Source organism: Gossypium raimondii, chromosome 2 (assembly GCF_025698545.1).
Source record: "Gossypium raimondii isolate GPD5lz chromosome 2, ASM2569854v1, whole genome shotgun sequence".
Lineage (NCBI taxonomy): Eukaryota > Viridiplantae > Streptophyta > Magnoliopsida > Malvales > Malvaceae > Gossypium > Gossypium raimondii.
The window spans coordinates 30,667,726-30,684,299 of record NC_068566.1 but is presented as its reverse complement, the minus strand read 5'-3'; the positions used below and the strand labels follow the sequence as shown (position 1 = coordinate 30,684,299).

General features: G+C 35.5%; 1 protein-coding gene across 1 annotated transcript; it reads right to left on the bottom strand.

Moving 5' to 3' along the window:
- Positions 1 to 3,999: 3,999 nt before the first annotated feature.
- Positions 4,000 to 5,283, bottom strand: LOC105788152 (probable F-box protein At2g36090). The gene has a single exon (XM_012614907.2). The coding sequence runs from the start codon at positions 5,248 to 5,250 to the stop codon at positions 4,183 to 4,185; it is 1,068 nt and encodes a 355-aa protein (XP_012470361.1). The 5' UTR covers positions 5,251 to 5,283; the 3' UTR covers positions 4,000 to 4,182.
- Positions 5,284 to 16,574: the final 11,291 nt, after the last annotated feature.

Here is a 16,574-nt window from a genome sequence, read left to right as displayed (position 1 = left end):
TTGAGAGAGGGGAGAATGATGAGAAGTGAGGGATCATGGATGAATGAATGAAAGGGTCTTATTTATAGGTGAGGAGAGGGGGATAGTTTACTAAAAATAGGGGTGTTCATCCTTTGAAAAATCTTCCATGGTTGGTCGGCCATACATCAAGCAAATCAAGCTGATTTTTCCTTGATTTTTGGTCAGTTTGGATGCCACAACAATTCAGGATTGAAACTCGGTCAAGTGCAAATCTTCAGGTAAATCTCTAATTTCTTCAATTCTTCGAGGACCTTGTATAATTAAACCAAAATTTGGTTTATAATCAGCCATGTGCAGCCGAAAATTGGGTTGACTTGGTCCCCACTTGGACTGTTTTGCAATTAGAAGAAAATCCTTAGACCTGTCAAAGATAGCAAATAGTTTAGAGGACCAATAAATTAATTTAACAACTTTAATTAATCAATTTACTTAATTAAACCCAATTTTTATTAATGAAATATTTAAAATGAATTATTAAAATATAACATTATTTTTTATTATTTAATTTAATCATGTATGGCCCACTTCATAGCTTAAAAATATAATATGCTTAAATTAATATAAAATAAGTCATTTTATGCATGAAAACTATATAATAAAACATAAAATCACATTTTAATAATTTCTATGTCCTAATTTCATATTTTTTACATATTTCATTAATTTATTGAACAATTACTTGGTTTTAACAACAATTTTAAGTAAAAAAGGCGATGAATTATATAGGAAAAATCCTATATATTTTTTCATTTATAGGCACACAAAATGATTTACCATTAGTAAGGTATTAACTAGGATAAGAAATTCGAAATGTACAACAAAATCTTAAGTTTAAATTGAAAATTAGATACAACTAAAAAACACTAAAAAAGTTGGATGAGACATTTGACTAAGATACTGTTATGATTCTCCTCGATACGCCCTTCCCCTCCCCTATGCAAACGAATGGGGGGAGCCACCATCAGTTAGACCTTGAGATCAAGAAACTGTTGCTTGGAGAATGGTTTGGTTAAGACATCAGCTAGTTGGTTAGCAGTTGGAATGTACGACACATAAAGATATTTTTGACAAACTTGATCTCGAACAAAATGACAATCAAGCTCAAGATGTTGTGAACGAGACTGAAAAACTAGATTGGTAGCTAAATATGTGGTTGAGACATTATCACACCAGATTTTTGGTATGGTAGGAAGCGGTTGGTCAAGTTCTTGAAGAAAACATTACAACCAATAAACCTCAAAGGCTACCGAGGCTAAGGCACGATATTCCTAAACAGTTCTAGATCGAGCCACTATTTTTTTTCTCGAACATCTTGGAATGAGATTCGTGCCATGAAATACAACATAAACCAAGGTACTTTTTCGGTCAATTTTTTCACCTTCCCAATTCACATCGAAGAAAGCAAAAACAGATGTAGAATGTGACAATTTGATTAGGAGACCATGGTCTACTATACCTTTTTAATATCAAAGTATTCATTTCACAACTTGTCAATGGTTGACAGAAGGTGAGTGCATGAATTGAGCTGCTTTGTAGACTGCCATGGTTATGTTAAGTCGGGTAAGAGCTAAATATTGAAGAGAACCCACCACTTGCCAAAATAAAGTAGGATCTTTAAAGTTGTTGGGAGCGTTTGTAGCTAATATTGTGTGTGAAAAAGATGACATAGAGACAGGAGTAGCTTCATGCATATTCACACACCGCAAAAGATCACAAATATACTTGGATTTAGAGAGCTTAAGTTCATTAGGTAGCCAAGCGACTTTGACACCAAAAAAATAGGTAAGGGAACCCAAATCTTTAAGGGCAACAGTTAACCCAAGCCGTCAAATGATATATTAAAGAAGAGTAGTTGTTGAGCCTGTCAAAGTAAGATCATCAACATACATAAGGCAGTAAACTATGTTATTTTCGGAAGAATAGATCAAAAGAGATTTGTCAGCTTTGGATCCTATGAAACTAATTTTTTGTAAGGTCTATGTGAGATTTAAATACCAAGCTTGTGGGGTTTGTTTCAAACCGTATAAAGACTTCTTTAAAGAACACGCATGGTATGACTTGGTGGGATCTCTGAAGCCTCAGGGTTGTTCCATGTAAATCGACTCTTCAAGTCTCCCATGTAAAAATGCATTGGATATGTTAAGTTGACGAACAGACCAACTAGAATCGACAACAATAGATAAGACGAGATGAATCGTGGTTTGTTTGTTGATAGGGCTAAAGGATTCAACATAATCTATACTCGGTCTTTGATGAAACTCTTAAGCCACAAGTCTAGCTTTATAATGACCAAGAGATCCTCAGGTTTGGTTTTAAGGAAATAAATCTATTTGCAGCCGATCACATTTGTTACGTGTGATCTTGACACTAAATCCCATGTCCCATTGGCCATTAATGCATTTATTTCCTCTAACATTACTTGATGCTAAATTTCTTGCTTGGCTGCCTCTTGATATGTGCACATGGTTATGAGTGTTGTATGAAAGACTTTAGGCTTTAAGTTGATAGTTTTTTATCTAGTAACCATGGGACATTGGTTGTGAGCATTTGTATTTTGGTCTGGGTGGGATGGAAGTTCACTTGGAAGTGTAGGAAGTGGTTTGGAACTTGAGGAAAATGGTGAATTTACAGTGGTGTTGTTGATAGGAGAAATGGAAGGACTGATTAGTGGTGTTGTTTGTGAAAGTTTTGGTCGTGTAGTAGGCATGACATTTGGTGTTGGTTGGGAGGATAGTCATAATAGGCTTGGCAAGAGAGAAAATAACAATTGGTGATGGTGGTGGATCAAGAACTGAAGATTAGCCATCGCATTCTTTGAATGAGAACACTTGTTCATCAAATAATACATGACATGAGTAAAAAAACTTAATGGGTTGATGATGACAAACATTTATAACCCTTATGAAAAAGATAATCAATAAAGACACATTTAGTAGAACAAGATTTTAGTTTATTTTTAGTGTAAGGACAAAGCTATAGATAGCAACAATAACCAAAAACACAAAGATATATTTCAAGTTACATTGGAAATTTAGTTGATAAGGTGATTTGTGGTTTAACGTTGGAGTGAGTAAGTGATTTTGTATAAACGACAATGGCAAAGGCATGATCACCGTCTACTCAATAAAAAATTGCAATAAATTATTTAGAAAATAAAAATAAAAATAATAAAAACTACAACAAAAAATCTCTTCTCGGTCATCATCACTGTCGATTCAATAGCCCCCTCCTCTAGTGTCAGACCACCACCAGCATGCACCCACTCTTGAACCGAAGTTTGGCTAAGACTGGTAGTGATGATGATGGTCTATTTCCTTCTTCATTCTTTTTATTTTGTGACTGACCACGACATTCTCTTTTTCAAGTAGGTTTTCCTTCGATTTACTAATCATAATGAAATCACAAAGTTAAACCAATAGGGTTTAATCAGTAGAACTCGGTTTCTAGTTTGGGTGTGAATTGAAAATGAATGGTTTCAAATTTTTAATAATTTTTTTTACAAATATTAATTTCTTTTTGAAATTTTTAATAATATTTTATAATTTACACTTTTTAACAATTTTTCATATATACTTTTTATTTTTATAGATTTCTTAAACTTTTAATACTTTTAATATTAATTCTTTTATATTTTTTGAAATTTTATATTTTTAGGATATTGAATTTTTAATTTTTGAAAATAACTTCCATGTCTAACATAAATATTTTTTAAAAACGCCACATCTAACATTTTAGGTTACTATTAGTATAGTATAGATGTATAAATATAATATAGATATATTCTTAAAACTAAAAATAAAGCTCACTATTTAAAACCCATTGAGCCTGAAATTAAATTTATCAGCCCATTACGAAGAATGAGCCTCTCATTAAACCCAACTTAAAATGGATACCCTCTTCTCCAATAAGTATGCCGTACCCAATTCAATCCTATGTATGTGCCCAAATCCTTAGGCTGGATCAAACCCATCAACATCATTTAACTTGGGAAACTCTCAAATTTCCATTTTGATTTGTCAAAGGTTGTGGATTGCAACATCATAACAGTCTGTAATTGATGAAAGAAGTTTAAACACAGTTTAACATGAATAATTATTTGTCCTAGAAACACAGTGCTTTGCAATGGTTACTTAAGTTGTCATTGGACCATAATAATTGACTTTAAATGGGTAAAATTCGGTACCCTAAAATTAAGAGGATTACTACTTCAAAAGATATACAAAGCCAATCAGCCAAGGTTTCTTCGAGCTTCTTTTTCCTTATAATCTCTTGCTTTCGTCCCTCAAATTGTATGTAACCCTTTTCAACAGCATGACGATTATTACTTCGTGAGCAATATAGAGCTTGGTTCAAGATGATTAAACTCTTGCCACCATTTACATATGCTCCACTAGTGTCCTCAATGTGCATACTTACCTCTTTCCATCTCAAATACCCTTGTTTTTCCTCTATGTTGCATCTTGCCCCTATAAGACACTTGGCCAAGTTGTGAGGCAGTTGTAGGCTCTCTTGGACTGGGATAATGCACCCAAAATGTAGAATATAGTCACCATTGGAAGCCCATATTTTCTTCACCGACAATGGCTTCCAGCTTGATAGATTTCCAGCTTTTCCTCTCTTCTTGTCTAATAACACCCAACTTAATCGAATCCCTTCTTTTAGTTCATTGCAACGATCATCTGCTTTTCCCACAAGTGATACGAAGTCATGTCCATCGTCACCATCTTCAATATCTTCATCATTAATATCTGAAGGTACCACTTTGAATGGACAGTTCAATACCCAACTCATAAGACCAGTTGTTGTGTCATCATCTTGGCCGAAATCGGTTTCCATTGGTATGCCATCTAAGACACTGGAAGTAATACATTTTTCTCTATAATAAACATCTATAAACAAAGCAAAATTAGACGGAGAAATAAGGGTTGGTTGTATAGGAAAGTAATTGTTGGCATCTTTGTGATCATTCGAAATAAGAGGATAAGAATCAGCATAGAATCTGCGAAAACCATCCGTTGATGATGAAATAAGGTGTTGGGCTTCGTCGAGTGCAGTGGAAGGCCATGTGGAATTACACAATTGCTTCCATAACCTTTGGTTTCGAGCTATGCCTCGAAGGTCAGAACATGTGCAGGCAGCTGAGGCCAGGGTTGAACCATCTAGTCGAGCCATGATATCAGCTAGGATATCCCTGCTTAAGCACTTCAAATCACATTGCAAATGCTCCATTTTTTTTTTTTTTTGCCTACTATGGATACGCTCCCACTTGTTTATATAACAGTCATTTGACCCATCTAGCCGTCCATAGAAATTGATGTATGACCATGAAACACACCATTGACCAACGTGATTCAAGTCAGTAGGCGCGTTTTACAGGGTTTAAATTTCTTCCATAAATCCGTGGGACAATCCACAATTAGGCCAAAGATAGTGAACCTCCAACTGCAGGGTTGGCTTGCCAACTTTGAAACTTTGCCAAGTTCAAACAGCCAAATTCTTTAAATGGAAAACACCATTAGGTTCGTCCAAGCTATTAAGTTGTAACCTCTATACTAGACTGCCTAAGCCCGCAATTAAGTGATGCCTTTGTGAAGTTGAAAAGTCATTATCATATTAAATGAAAGATAATTGAGAGGTTCATCTTTGCTATTATTCATATTATTCCCTAATCACCCATCAATCAATTCAGTTCCAAAAAAAAAAAAAAAAATTCCATCTTAAATTTTTATTAGTATTGGATGCACCTTTAGTATATAAATTTATAATTAATAATTTTCTTTAACAGGTAATTAAATTTTTAACAAGTGTCATAACATTCACTAATTATATAAAAATTTATATGCTAGTTAACAAAAACAAATCAACTTTTAACTTAATTTGATTGATTCATTCTTAAGATATCATCAAATAATTAAATAGTCTTAATAATTTATATTATTAGGGTTGAGAGAATGGGATCAAAATGTTGGTTGCATAGAACTTCATGTATATGCTAGTTCATGGGGAATGGTTGTTACGGACGAAAAAGGAAAGCTGCCCAACATTTTGGCACTATTGTGAAAGAAATGGAAGCTCTTTATTGTGGACGAATTTCATTAAATAGAAGCAAAACTGCAATTAACCAGTTTAATTGATTCAAAGCTAAAGGCAAAAGTTGCCCATAAACATTAAGGAAACCAAAATACGTGAAATCCAAGGCAAAAGTTCTTTGAATTTACCGTCAAGAGGCAATGCATTAGTTTCAAGTAGGTTGGACATGGACCCTAATATTCTGTTAGACACAGTTCTCCTCCTTCATTAAAAATGGTCAAGAATTTGAAGGAATTCCCTACTATAATATGTTGGTGCAAAATTGTTTGTTGGTAATCTTGATTTGTTTATACTAAGATTGATTTTTATTCTTGAACGTATGGAATTTTTACTATCCTTTATTAAGAGGATATTAATGGACAAGATTGACAAATTGATATCAAGCAATATGATATGGTTTTAAAGCTATCTTATTCTCATTTCAAGGATATCTTATCACTATGATAGCGCTTGAAGTATTTTAATGGAAGCTTCATCCTCCATTGTGGAGGAAATAATAAAACACTACATAGTTCATCTTGGGAATCCATTTCACTGGTGTAAATATAAAGAAAACTATCCATCGATTGAGAGTGATTTTACCAACTTCAATAGGAGAGGTCGAGTGTTGAGAGAATTTACATTAAGTGTAGGAGACAAAGGTTGCAATAATCCACGGATTGGTTAATCTTAAATTAGTACTTGTATTGAGCTTAGTGGATTCAACTTTGAGTGAAGCCTAACATAGGTGGTTCCCGAATTGCATAAACATCTTTGGTGTTCTTTAGTTTTTGTTTGTTGTTCATTGTTCTATTGCTAGTCACAAAAATCGATACAACAATTTCTGTAATAATTCTTTAGATTTTTTATAATTTTTTGAGATGTAAAATTAATAATTATTTAATTCAATATTTACAAAAATTCATATTTACACCAATCATATATTCAAATTATTCAAATTGTGAAATTTAATTCAATTCAAAATCGAAACTCGAATTATTCGATTCGATTAACTTTTAGTTTGTATTTTTTTGATTTTTTCAAATGGAATTGAGTTTTGATCATATTTTTCATAGGAGAATGAGGTCGATCAGATTTTTCAGAGCAATTTTTTACGAGGGGTTGAGGTGGATCAGATTTCTTCAGAAAATATTATCCCGGGAATTTCGGGATATCTGATGGATGAGTGGGAAATTGTAGGAGTTGAAAGTGGCAGAAGGAAAGCGCACCACGTAGAAAGCGCACCACGTAGGACGAGCAAACAAAATTGCAAGAAGAATCGGAAGAAGAGGAAGTTCACAAGGCATTTCATAAGGTATAATTTGGAGCAACCACGCAATTACATCAAGTAAGGATTGATTTTTGTTCATATATAGTTACAACACTATTTTTCTGCATAATGATTTTGTTTCAAACATGTGGAACAGGTTATTTCATTGAAAATGAGTGGAGGAATTAATGATATTGTTTATTACGACGGTGAAGTCTGTGACAATGAGAATGGAGTCATTTTTTTATCGGAGAACACAACGCGATTAGATTTTAACCTAAACATACAATTGACAGAGTTGCATGGAAGAATTAGGTAAAAATTCATTGGATCCAACCAGATGAGAGTATTATCACTGAAATATCAATTTGGTGCTTCGGTCAACCCCGTCAAATATGACGTTTTCAATACTAGAGGAAAAAGGGGGTTGGAGGCGATGGTGCAAACGCATATTGCTAGTGGATTACCAATACTCGAGTTATATGCGAAGTTTGAAAAAACAGATGAAGGCGCTCGAAGGTCAACATATGTTCCAGTTCGAGAGGTCGAAACGGAAGAACATGCCGAGAGTCCAACGACACAGTTGTGCTGTGGGTTTACTATTTTGTTAGAAAATTCATATTATGATATCCTAGAATCGTCAATGGGAAGACACTCATCGGTTTCAGCCCTAAATTTCAATCGCGGTAGGCAGAACATCCAACAGTCGGGGTTTGGTGGTAACACACAATATTGGACCCCAGTACGACACTCAATTAGTGGTTTTGATTTGAACTTCGGTCAGTCAAGGTTCAACGCTGGGAACACTTACAGGGGAATGGCATCAAGGTCCAACAGTTTGTAATCAGCAGGTGATTTTGGTTATTTCGACAACTATACAAGAAAGGATAATGTACTCCTTACGACGTCCACAAACGAGGGAACATCCAACTCTAGAGATGCTAGTGGATTTAAGAATAAAGAGGGCACTAACTGCAATGTCGATCCAATCCGGGAGCCCAAGGCTGATTGTTCAAAAATTATATTATTTTTTGAACCAGAGTCGGTTCCAATTGAACTAAAAGATGGAGGTTCAAACGATGAAGGTCTGGACGAAGATGTCGAAGAAGATCCACGGTTCAAGGCATACTCACCTCCGACCCACATATATAATGTGGACCTATCAACAGAAGATGGGTCAGAGTTTGCAAAACTCTCACACAGAAGACCGGGCCATGCGAGTTTTTCGTTAGAGTCGGGTGATTTAGAAGTGGGGAAGGGATTTCCCTTTAAAGATGGTTTTTTCGCTACAGTGAAGCGGTACAACATCAAGAACTGGGTAAACTCTCACATTGTTAAATCCCGATCTGACAATTTCAAGGCAAAATGTGCAATCGAGACAACAAATATGCATGGAAAATCATGGCTTCTGTTATTAAGAAGACAGGGTTGTGGACCATAAAGAAATATATCGCTTCACATACTTGTGTTAATGCGGGTACTGCATCAAGATTGTTTTATATTTGGGGTATTGAATTCCTAATTTTAACGTACTCATATTGTTGCATGTATTTTAAGGGATCATCCGAAATTGGACTCGGAGATGATCGCGAACATAATATTACCTATGGTGAAAACAAGTTCTAATATTGTTATGTCAGTTTTAATTGGAAATATTCGAAGCCAGTTCGAGTACATGTCGTCGTATCGCAAAGCGTGGATCACAAAGAAGAAGGCATTGGAGAATATGCATAATGGATGGGACGCGTCGTACAATGATTTGTGGCAGTGGTGTTAGGTATTGGAGAAGTATGTTCCAAATTGCGTAATCGGTATGGAAACAATGCCTGGATACTACAACGATTAGTTGATCCACGGATGTCGAGTGTTACATCATTTCTTCTGGACTTTCAAGTAATGTTGACAGGCATTCCAGTACTATAAGTCATTGGTACATATCAACGGTACCTTTATGTACGGGAGATATATGCACCGATTATTATTGGCTATGGCACAGGATAGCAATCGGAAAACCCTACCAATTGCCTTTGTAATAACACCGGAGGAGTCAGCAGCCGATTGGGATTTCTTCCTATATAGCTTAAGGAGGCATGTTTGCCTTCAACCCGATATATGCGTCATCTTTAACGAGGGACTTGGAATACTGGCCACAATTGAACGATAGGGAAGCCTTTGAGACCACACACACCATAGGTATTGTTTAAGAAATGTTATGGCTAGACAGCACAATTCTGAAGCTCAGCGCGCACAAATGGTTTAACATAGGTATGTATTTACCACTATTTCAATTGTTTTATATTTAACCGGTCAGTAGATGTCATGCATTATGGATACTATTCACTTTTCTCGACAGGGTATGAGATCGTCAAACACTATTTCCATGAAATGCTTGAAAACTTACGAGCTGTTAACAGTTCTGGGGCGAGGTATCTCTTTAACATACCTTCCAATTAGTGGACACAAGCGTATGACAAGGGTCTACGATATAGGCATATGATGACAAACCTGACAGAATGCATCGATTCCGTATTAAAGGGATCGCGTCATTTGTCGATAACATACGTCGTTTGGAGCGATGACATTATGAAAGAAATTAGGAAGGTTATAGCACGAGCGAACTGTATACATCGAGTGTGTCACTCGCATGAAGACCTATTGTTTTAGGTCATAGAGTTCGACAGACCCAACCAAGGTATTGTTGGGGGAGTGTGTCGTGTACACCTGAGATAAAAAAACCTGCAACTGTGGGAGATTTGATGCACTTCGTTTTCCATTCGCTCATGCAATTACAATATGTAACAATGTACGTTTGGATCACATGAACTTTGTGGACGAAGTGTATAAACTAGAACATATGTATAATGTGAGGAGAAACGTACTCCCACCAGTCCTAGATAAAAGTATGTGGTCGTCGATATCGAGCTCTCCATTCAAGTTGTTACCTAATAGATCATTGCGTCACAAACCAAAAGGTCGACCGACATCTACTCAGATACGCGAAAAATAGATATTCGGGATAAGACAAATCGACCGAGATTATGTGAATTGTGTAGAACCCAAGGCATACAATGCCGTCATGTCAACACCGACGGGATAATATAAGGACAACACCTCATTAACCAATTTATTAATTTTTTTAACCGAAATCTATTTGTTTATTTTTCCATTCATACTAAATTTTTTTTTGTAACTTGTAAACACAAGTTTTTATTATACTATAGAAAATAATACAATATACAACTTTGTTCCATTTTTCTCATGCAGACTTGATTTAATAATATGAAATGACAACGAAAACAAATTTTAATGCAAAAACGATATTTATTTAAAAATATTTCATATCCAATATTGGTACAATCTTATCGACAATAACTTAGCTAAACAATTAAAATTTACATTAGAAGTACAAAAAATAAAATAAATCATTCATATCATCGATTAGAATGTGTGCCACAACGAGGTGGCCGTCGGTTGCAAGCCAGATTTATTTTTGGTTCAAGCTATATACTGGCCTCCTCGTCTTCATTGTTACATCCTACACTCAAGTACGGGTTGTGGTCTCGATCTCTCATCTTCTTCACGTTCGTCCGTGGTTGATTATGAAGTGCACTTCGGTTACCATCGTGTATCATCCGTTTTAGGAACAGGTGGTTGTGAAGATGATCCACGTTGGTAGAACTATGATCTTAGAGGTGTTTGCGACATCATTGGCATTGGCGTATAACTATATTATGTCTCATACACCGATAGCAGAACAATCGTACTTTTGGTCGGTGCCCCTAACATAGATGCCTTATATGTCGTGGTTGGAATCGTCTTCGTCTGAAACATTGATGGCATCGACGTGTAATATTATGGTGATGGAGGAGGTGGTCTAAAAATAAAACCTGGCATCGATGTAGAAACAGACAAATATGATGCAAGATATGGTGCTTTTGTAAAAATGACAGGGTTAGTGAAAACACCAGAACAAGTCGAGCCATACTGATCAAGAGATGGTACGGCAATCGATTTTAGTTCTTGCGTTGATGTAGATGATGGACCTGCCTCGACAGTTACTTCAGACCTTGGATGCCTAGGTGCTTGTTGTGGCCTCCTTCTATGATGTTACCTACCCCTCGTGATAATACTCTAAAATGACATACTTTTATGTGTTAATTGTATATTTTATGTGTTAATTGTATATATATTTTGAGTATGATTCTACTAATTTGTGATTTTTATGGTTTTTTTATCTTGTAGGGACTAAATTGAAGGCAAAAGAAAATTTGGGGCAAAATGCATGAATTTAAAGATAAAATGGGCCAGCATGTGAAATAGGAAAGAAGTGGTGCCAAAAATACAAAGTGTGAAAGAATTTGAGGCAAATATTCAAAGAAGAGATTTATAAACATAAGACTATATTTAAATTTGAATTTTATTAGGATTATTGTTAGGATAATTATTTAGATTTAATTTAAACTTTTATCTTCATTTATCTTTTAGAATTTAAATACGAACAAACTAAGTTTTCTATGTACTATAAATAGGGGATTGAGTGACATAAATATGGACTCATCTTTTCTGTAAAAACTTCCTCTCCCAAAAAGCTCTAGTTTTTTGTTCCTTTTATTTATTCAGTAAAATTCTAATTTATTCAATGAATTTCCAATTTATTCAATAAATTTCCATTTTATTAAACTTATTTCTTTTTTCCCGAAAAGAATAAGCCATTAAACTCATCTAGCCAAAGGTTGTCGAGATTCCCCAAAAAAGGTTCATGAGGCTTAGAATCTGCACTTAGCCTTCTTAACGAGTATTCATTATTTTTTCGTGTTACAGGATTAACGCTTCCGTCCATGTCCTTTCAAAAGTGGTCTTTTCATCTTGTGCAAAGGCGGCCGCTTTGTATGTTTTGGGAAGGTTGCATAGTCGGTTCGTTAACTTACTACGTCAATGGTTGTCGAGCTCAAGAGACAAAATGTCGTGGCATTCACCATTGAGAAGTGATGATCTAGTGTAAGACGATCCCATAAAAGTGACGATTGGCTAGAGTCAGGTTCCTCTAAATCGTAAGGCTTCTAAGTGGAGTTAGTGGTCGTAGGCGTCCTCTTCCACTATAACTGGCTTATTCTATCATGAGAAGGATCACCTAAAAGCCTAGGATTGAACCCAATGAGGATCAAGATAACCGGAGACTAGAATCTCTCAATCAAAGACTCTATTTTCTCAATTCTGTTTCTCTTTACAATTTTTATTTCAATTTATACAATTTCAACCCATCCATGTTTTTAATTCTGTTTTTTTTCCAAGTACACCGCTTTTTCTTGAGCACGACTGTGGTCAGATCTCGAGGAACAAGAAGTTATGCAAATCTAGTCCCTGAGGATTTGACCCTACTTCCTTTATACTATTATTTTTCATTATTTCATAGAGACAGGTTATTTTTGGTACTTTCAACGACATACCAAATTTTGGCGCCATTGCCGGGGACTAGTAACGTACTAATCTTGTTTCTTTCTTTCTTATGACCAGATTTGCTCCAGGAATTCTTGTGTTTGATTCAGAAATATAAAAGACTGCGAGAGCTAATCGCAAGGAAACAAAGCTACGTAAAAAGCAGTCAAAGGTGGTAGGGACTCAAAATAACCCACCGCCGAAAATAGAAAAAGACGACGAAGTTGAGTCTAGGGTTAACGAAAACCTATTCAAACACTAGAAAACAAAAGAGTAGGATCGATCCACCAGAAGAAGTGCTTAACGCTAGGGTTAACGAAAACCCGAATCTAGGACATCAACCTATGACTCAAACGATTCGGCAATTGGCCGAAGCTCTTGCAGAACAACTGTCGTTATGCATTGCGCATCCTACTATGGATACTAATTTTGAACTGAAGTCAGGATTAATCCAGTTACTGCTGACTTTTTGCGGATTACAAAATGAAAATCCACATAAACATCTAAAATCTCAGTGTATTATGCCGACCTCGTGGAGCACCTGCCTTGTGAATCTACAATCTCAGAATATATGTTGAATAGTTTCATCTTCTTCGTTACAGATAGGGCATATGCCTTCTCCCCGTATTCTTCTGAGCACTAGGTTATTAAGTAGAGGTAGATAATTGGTTGTAACTTTCCATAGGTGTGTTTTAATTTTGCTAGATATTTTGAGCTACCATACTTTAGTAAAATATTGGTTTGTATCTTTTGATTGGTTTGTTATGTTGTAACGTTGAGCAGTATGTCCCTCTGTAATAATCTATATGTATCATCCTTTTACTGTGTAAATTCCCGATCTATCTCCCTTCCACACTACTTTGTCCTTCTAAATGGAGTTTACTAGTGACATTGCTAAGATGCTTTTGCTTGGTCTTCCATAAAAATCTTTTGGACTACAACCTCTTTCTAGGTAAAGGAGTCACTGTTTATAAGATATGCTACTGTTGAAAATCTAGCATTAATATTCTGGCCTTCAATTCTGTCGTGTCCAGGAATTGGTATCCAAGCGTCATTCCAAATGTTTATTGTCTTACCATTGCCGATTCTCCAACCCAATTCGTCCTCCAAAAGGCTTCAAGCTCCCCAAATGCTACGCCAGGTATAAGAGGGGCAAGAACCTAACCTTGCACTCATAAAATCTCCCTGCAGATAATATTTAGCTTTTAAAACACAAGCAAGTAAACAATCAGGACTGGTAACAAGTTTCTATCCTTGTTTTGCTAACAAGGTTGTATTAAACTTTGAAATATCCCTAAAACCAATCCCCTCATACGATTTTGGGTTGCACAATGTTTTCCAATCACACTATACCTTTGTTAGTCTTTAGATTTTGCCACCAAAACCTACACATAAGGTTTTCTAATTTACAACAAAATGAAATTGGTAAAGCAAAACATTGCATGGAATAAGTTAGAATCGCTTGTAACATGACTTTAATGAATACTTCTTTTCCACCTATGGAAAGATTATACACACTTCATACATGCATTCTTTTAATAATTTTTTCTTTTAAATCCACAAAAGTATGTTTCTTGCACCTACCTATCATATTAGGCAACCCTAAATGTTTTTTTGAATTATTTGAAGTATGCACCCCCAATATGTTTCATGTTCGGCTCTTAACATCATCACGAAAATTACTCTTGAAGTAAATTAAGGACTTATCAAAATTTACTAATTGGCCCGAAATTTTTTTGTACTCATTCACTATTGCCTTTATAGCCAATGCTTCTTTTATTAATGCCCTTCCAAACAGAATACTATCATCTGTAAAAAATAAATGTGTAATAGGTACCCTGTTTCTTCCCATTCTAGCCCATTCAATTCTCCTTTCTCTCCTTGCCAAATTTAATAATCTAGAGAAGCCTTCAACACATATAATAAATAGATACAAGCTTAATGAGTCCCTTTGTCTCAAGCCTCTCGATAGTTTGAAATCCTCCTCACGATTAATATTTAAAATAACATAATAAGATACGCTTCTCACACACTTCATAACTAATGAAATCCATTCATCACAAAAGCCCAGACTACTCATCATTTTTCCAAGAAAACCCATTCAACTCTATCATATGCCTTGCTCATATCAAGCTTTAAGGCGAATGATCCTTCCCCCCTTTTTTTCTTTTTTTGAGCGAATGTAGTATTTCATAAGCTACAAGGATATTATCTGGTTTTTGCCTACTTGGAACAAAAGCACCTTGTGTCTCATCTATGTATAGTTTCAATGTCTTTCTAAATCTATTCACCACCGCTCTTGAGATGATCTTATAAATCATATTGCATAAATTGATGGGTCTAAATTGTACCATATTTCTTGGGGTAAGGACTTTTGGCAACAAAACTATATTTGTTTTGTTTATGCCATCAATATCCTTCCTGTTATTCAATACTTCTAGACATAATTTCTTAACATCCTTCCCACAATATGCCAAAATTTCAAGTAGAAGAAAGCAGGAAATCAATCCATGCATAAAGCTTTGAGAAGGGCCATTGATTTTATCGCCTCCAACACTTCTTTCTCTGTAAATTTTCTCATAAGCTCCTCGTTTAGATTTCTGTTATACAATGTTGGATATGGGCTATTAAGTTTTCGCAATCCTGGAATGGCTTGGATGCAAACAATTCTTTAAAATAACTTCTTGCAAGTTGGAGTAGCGCCTTTTCTCCTTCCACCACCACGTCGTTCTCATTCTCCAAAACCTTCACTGTGTTTCTTTTTCTTTTTTGTGAAGTACAATTATGAAAAAAAGAGGTGTTGCGATCTCCCATACAAAGCCAATTCGTTCTTGTCCATTGCTCCCAAAAGAGCTAATCTTTATCAACTTCCATGTTCAACGCTAGTTTTACTTCCACTATTTCTTCTAATCTCTCATTATTAGGATCTTCTTTATTTAAACAATCTAGCATAGTCTTTAATTCTTCTTTTTTCTTATGATGTTTCCCTCTATTTCCCTTCGCCCAAGTTTTCAATTACTTCCCCAACTCTTCAAGTTTCAATGGTACATCCAGCTCCTGAATTGTCCATCCTTGCTTTACCATATTCTCAAAATTTTCCTCTAGCATCTAATCTGCATTAAAATGAAAAGAAAAATCATCATGTCTTTTGAGACCTTTTCTAGCCCCCACCGTGTCAATTAGAATCGGGCAGTGATCTAAGAAGCTGTGGGCTAGATGTCTAACCGAGTGATCCAGAAATTGCTCCCACTAATCTAAATTAGTAACTCTTCTATCCAATCTTTCCCTTATGTTGTTATTAGCTAGCTTTCCTCTATCCCAAGTGAACCACTAGCCTGAGAAACCTAAATCGTTTAGGCCACAATCATCTAAAGCTTCTCTAAACGCTGCCATTTGTCGATTCTCTATTAGGCGGCCTCCTTTCTTTTCAAAAGAAAACATTACTTCATTGAAATCCCCACTACTAACCATGGCATCTGAACATCTCCATTTAATTGTCGTAATAGATTTCATGACTCTCGTCTTTGGTTCTTAACTAGGGATCCATAAAAACCTGTGAATCTCCAACGAGCATCCCCACTTCTTTCATCCACTTCCACATCTATGTGCGATTTGGAGAAACTTTTTAAAGAAATTGAAACCTCATCTCTCTAACCTAATGAAAGACCTCCTCTAAATCCTTCCGTGCTTACATCTATCCCATTCAAAAAACTACATGTTCTTCTTATGCATTCCATCTTCCTTGAATTAACTTTTGTTTTTATAAGAAATAACAGAT

Coding starts and splice junctions, on each gene's coding strand:
- LOC105788152 (XM_012614907.2), bottom strand. CDS start 5,250: ATGGAGCATTTGCAATGTGATTTGAAGTGCTTAAGCAGGGATATCCTA.